Source organism: Lygodium microphyllum, chromosome 13 (genome assembly GCF_053477565.2).
Source record: "Lygodium microphyllum isolate KBCC chromosome 13, Lygodium_microphyllum_v1.1.10, whole genome shotgun sequence".
Classification (NCBI taxonomy): Eukaryota; Viridiplantae; Streptophyta; class Polypodiopsida; order Schizaeales; family Lygodiaceae; genus Lygodium; species Lygodium microphyllum.
Genome location: NC_141147.1, coordinates 80,088,288 through 80,093,847, shown reverse-complemented (window position 1 = coordinate 80,093,847; position 5,560 = coordinate 80,088,288). Strand labels below are relative to the sequence as shown.

General features: G+C 33.9%; 1 protein-coding gene across 1 annotated transcript; it reads right to left on the bottom strand.

Moving 5' to 3' along the window:
• Nucleotides 1-3,829: 3,829 nt before the first annotated feature.
• LOC148026822 (uncharacterized) lies at nucleotides 3,830-4,357 on the bottom strand. The gene has a single exon (XM_087690637.1). It carries the CDS (start codon nucleotides 4,355-4,357, stop codon nucleotides 3,830-3,832), a length of 528 nt encoding a protein of 175 aa, XP_087546763.1.
• Between the last annotated feature and the right edge of the window lie 1,203 nt (nucleotides 4,358-5,560).

Below are 5,560 nucleotides of genomic sequence, written 5' to 3'. Positions count from 1 at the left end.
AACCTTTGACCAATGGTTTATGTTTCCAAAGAAATAGACATAAATTTATATTTCAAAGTAGAGACTAAAGGAGTCTGCTTCAACTTGGATAATTGTGAGTTGTTCAATGTAAGTCACAGATGATGTGAGGTATTTGTTGAGTATGTTTGGATAGTAGACAATCATAAAGTAAAAAATAGGATTAAAACCACTTTATAAGAGATTTCAACACAATCAACTAATGTTATTGAAAGAATAAAAAAATCAAGTAGATTCTCTCATTGATATTGGTGGTGTTGAGAAACACCAAGGTAACTACATAAAACACTTTAAATTTCTAATAAGCATATATTTCATAACCATGCAAAAGCCTTTAATGTAAGGGACATATTTATTATGAAAGTCAAATTTAGTCTATATAGAGTCACACCTTCTTGTTACATCATGTATATTGAAAAAATACAAATTTTGTATAAAATGTTTAGCTGCACTAGCATTTATGAAATGTTTGTGATATCCTAACTCATGAGCAAGTTGCATTGCTTCCATATCTTTCAAAGTAGAGACTAAAGGAGTCTGCTTTAACATGGATAATTGTGAGCTGTTCAATGTAAGAGATGGATGACGTGAGGCATTTGTTTAGGATGTTTGTATAATAGATGGTCTCTTGAAGCAAGAAGTAATTGAAGGTTGAACATATATACCATCTTTATCAATCATGGTCTTGTGCGGTGCTGATGATGAAGATGAAATACCATCATTCTCTGCTCTAGTCCATTCATCAATGACAACCTTGAATTGAGCATACAATTCATGTCCATATTGAACTGGATTCTGTCCATATCAATCAAACTTGATGCATCATGGTATTTGCTTAAGCGAGTCAAGTATGGTAGAAGTTCTTTGATCAAGATAGAGTCTTCACGATCAATATCGAATGTTTTTGGATAAATGCAATTCTCAACAAGATTTAGAAATCCTTTGTAAGGACTCTCATCTATAAGAATAGTCTTGGTATGTTGACAAACATCTCCATATTGATCCCATACATACTTCAGAGGCTTGAACATTGCTTCTACTCCCATCTTATCTGGCCTATATATGATTCTAAGTCGATGTCTATGACATTGTTATTGGCCCCAGAACATGAAGAAAGGATACATCCTTTTTGCATGGATCTCCAAGCAATGAATAACTACCATGACATTCTTATGTAAAGCTGTTGACCAAACTCCCACTTGGAATCTTGCAAATAAGGCTTCAAGAAACTCCATACATCCTGGTCGAAGAACAAGCCATTGCTTTCCCATTTGAAAGCTTTGAAACCTTCTAGACTTAGCAAAGTATCGTTGTGAAAGAAAACCATTGAGATCAAGTATTACAGGTAATTGTGTTGCATTTCTTATCAAGGACACATCAATCACATCAAGGTACTCTACTGTTGTTGAATTTTTTAGATATCCAACCATAGATGTCTAAGTTGAAGTTACAAAGAAGAAAAATAAGCACATTAGATTCATTTACTTCCTCATCATTCTACTTAATGTTTGAGTTATAAATTGGCATAGAACACTAAAGCAATTTAACTTCACATTGATAAATACATACATAGTTACTACTTAATAAATGATGTCTTAAGAAAAGAGACATTTGACCATGTGGTCAAATCTAACAAAGAGTAATATCATGAGGTAAAATATATATATATGATGATTTCTTCGAAGTAAAATCTATTTTAATAAAGTCAATTTTCCATACCTACTTTTTATCACTAATTATAAGTATACTTGAGATATAACAATATATTCTTGTAATTAGTTACAAAAAATATATTGTCTTTATAATATTTAACATACTTAGTTTCTAAGAAAGGCCTTCAAAATGGCATGTACAAAGAAGGTGTTTACTAGTCCTAATTATTAAAAGAAAAATTTAAACATGATACTTTTGATCATGTGACTAAAACTATGTCACATATAAGTGACACACGATAATTTAATTTAGATAAGTTATACTCTATTTGGATAAGTTTTTATAGTTTCTTCTTAAGGACTAACCATTCTATTTTTGAACTAGTTATATCCCATAGATATTTAAACTCATGAATTGTAATAAGGATTTTACCTTAATATTCCATATACACATCTCAAAAGATACATTGGAGTGAAATCTTTATTGCAATATTTGCTACTGAGGTAAAACTCCTTTACATGGTGCAATGAATCTTTTTTGGGGTGTGCAATATATTGTTGTCTCTCTTATCCTAAGGTACATGCATAGACATACACTAGCGATGTAGTAAAAGAGGCTATAAGATGTAAGAGATTTGACCATGTGGACAAATCTAACCAAAACTAACATGACAAGATCATTACACAACACATATAAGAGTTTAATTGAAATAAGATATAAAATAGACTTAAGTAATATTTGCATAGCTAGCTCAAACTTTTCATTATGATAAGTATTCTTACACACTAGACTCTCTTGAGGGAGGGGGTGGTATGCCACATGGCCTCCCCCTCTTCATTGTCGTTATCACATTCCTGTCCCACTTCGTGAGCATTGTTGACTCCTCTATGTCATCACCACATCGTCGTCCTCTTTCTCCCCCCACCACCTATTGGTGACGACAGGGGGGGAAGAGTAATTGAAAAAAAAATAGCATTATCCTTAATAAGGGGCAGGTGGTTTCTATGCGGCCCAAAAACATTACATCGTCTCCCCCTTAGAAAACTCAAGATGTCCTCATCTCAAAAGAACTATGGATTTCATTCTAGAGACTGTGGGATAGAACCCATCACTCTTTCGTTGCTCACTCATAATCATATGGTCTTTTAAAACAACATCCTATAATATTAGATATATTCGAGTTTAGATTACAAGGTTATCCTTACAAAGGATGATAAATTTTAATGAGCTCTTTAATACTATTTTAGCAAAATGATTACTTAAATAGATTTTTTAAACCAAATATGCTTGGTACCTTTTGTAAAAAATTAAAAAACTAAAGACATAGTTTCTTTAAGTAATATCATCAAAGAAAGAAAGTATTGCAAATGCTAATGGAAGCAACTTCTCAAGAAAAAAATAAAAATTACATCAATGAGAGTTCCTTGATGAAAGGAGAAGGAATGGAGTTTAAACACCTAAAGTAGCCTTTACTTTCTCTTTCATAATTAGACTTGCTATATGTTGGCTCGATTCTTCTATGCCCTCAGGTTGTACTTCAAGAACTTGAACTTCAGTAGGAGGAACCTCTTGGGAGCTTGAATTTTGTTTGGCACTCTCATGGACCCTCCACAATTGTGCTTCAACCTCTCTCTGCTCTTGAATGTTGCAAACCACTATAATAGTGTTTATATGATTTACCAATGCCACCTTAGATGCAAGTCCACTTGCATATACATCAAATACAACCTCATCAACATCATTGAATGCTTTGATTGTAGTTTCCATAACTTTGATTTTCTTTCTCAAAATGGCCTTTGCAATCCTTTGTTCTTCTTTAAGATCTTCATCATTGCACTCCTTGTCCAAGCCTTCAAAGTCCAAAATGCAGGCTTTTTGACATTGTTTATATATCGCACAAAATTGATGAAGCTTTTCTCCATGGTCACTAATGTCAAAACCACAAAAGAATCTATAGATCCAAAAGCAAATATTCTATCCATTGGTAGGATGTCAACACTACCAACTAGCATGTGATACTTGCAAGAAATGCTTTCAAGAGCATTTTACAAAGCTACCATTTTCTTTCGATCAAGAAATGATAATAATATGAATTGTTTAGGTTCACATGTCATTTGTAGTAGAGGAGATACAACCTTTCCAAACTTTATAGAGTCCCTCATTTCATTCCCTCAACCCCATGTGCTGCATCTAAAACAACAACCCCAATGGTAATTGGATCTTTGTAAACATTATGTATAAGATCAAAGGTTTCTAGATTGCATCCGACAACATATACACACCAAGGGGAAGTAGTAGAGGATTGAAGAGGATCTCGCTTTTTTCCAATTAGGAAGTTCACAATATCTTTTGCTCCATTTGGTAGGGACCCTGCATCAGCTCCACGCGTGAGCTTCTTACATACCCAATCATTGAAAATGCCTAAAATCTTTGTGTAGACTTCATCATTGATATCATAATCATCAACAAGCTCTTCCCAAGTCTTCATTAGAGTGCTACTTTCTAGAACTGAAGCATTGAAAAGAGTGACTAATTCCTCCTTTAGGACCTTATCTTGCTTGATTTGCTTAGCCCTTCTTTCCATGTCAATAATATCTTCCTTATCCCATTTGTTTCTAAGAAAAAGGATATAAACTTCATTGATCTTCTCTTGTAGTGTAAGAATGTCTCTATCCTTTAAACCCATAAGGCAACGAAATGCAACAGGAGAAGGTTGCCTTCCCTTTTTTCTTGAATTCTCCTCTTGGGATATAAGTTCACCTCTAGACTATCTCTTCATGATTTTGATCCAACTATCAAATATTTCTTGGGAGCTAACAATCATATGGCAATCTCTAGATGCACAATTTTGTTCAATTTATGCCACAAATCTCTACAAAAAAAAGATCAAAACACTGAGCATAGAACAAAAGAAAGAGCATCACACTAATCTTCACAAAAAGAGAAGGTAAGCTTATATGTGATTACCTGCCATGGTACTCTTTGAGAGCTTGTCTTAGAAAGCCCTTGTTGGGGTTTTGGTAGAGAACCAAATGCTAGCCACCACTGATCTCTTATTTGTTGAAGTTGCCCAACATAAGGAGCATTCTTCATAACATTATGTGATTCTATATTTGTCATTCGTGAAAGCTCAATGCACATTTCTGCATGACAATCAACTAATATTCTAGCATTTTTCGTGGTGTATAAATGCTTGGTTGCTAGACAACATGTAGTATTGCTCTGAATATATATCTTTGCTGCATGAATTGAGTGAAGCCTCGATATAATCCAATAATTATAAGTGTCCAACTTACTAGCATTCACCTCATCAAGATACATGGGTCTCTTCTCATGGTTGTCTTGTACAAAAGGCATAAGATATGTTGCTATTGCTAGTTTCATGGGATTCTTTATGAAAGACATGGTTAGTTTCTCTACATAATCTCAACATAGTGATCTCTAAGCATATAAAGGAGGTGCCTCATAATACCTATCAACAAGAATAGGAAATTGTGTTGTTGGACCAAATGGAAAGAATTTTTCAAACATGTGAAATCCAGATTCTTCATTCTTTCCCTTCTTCTTAACTATCTCAAGAAAATCGAATATTCTTTCTACTCCCTTGACCTCAAGAGAAATTATTGGCTTTGCAGGTGTAAATTCTATCATGGAAGGTAAAGTGACATCATTCTCAAGAGTGTTAGCAGCCATACTAACAACAAGAGCTTGTGATAACGAACTTTGTTGAGGTGATTTTGACTTTGAGCTTGTGGAATTCCATGAATTATTTTCTTCTTGAGGAGAAGGTGAAAATCTCAAGTCTATTTGTTTACCTTGGAGCTTCATTGTTTTGTTGGGGCGATCACCTTTTCTTGAAAGGGAAAGTAGCTCACTATTTTGAACATCT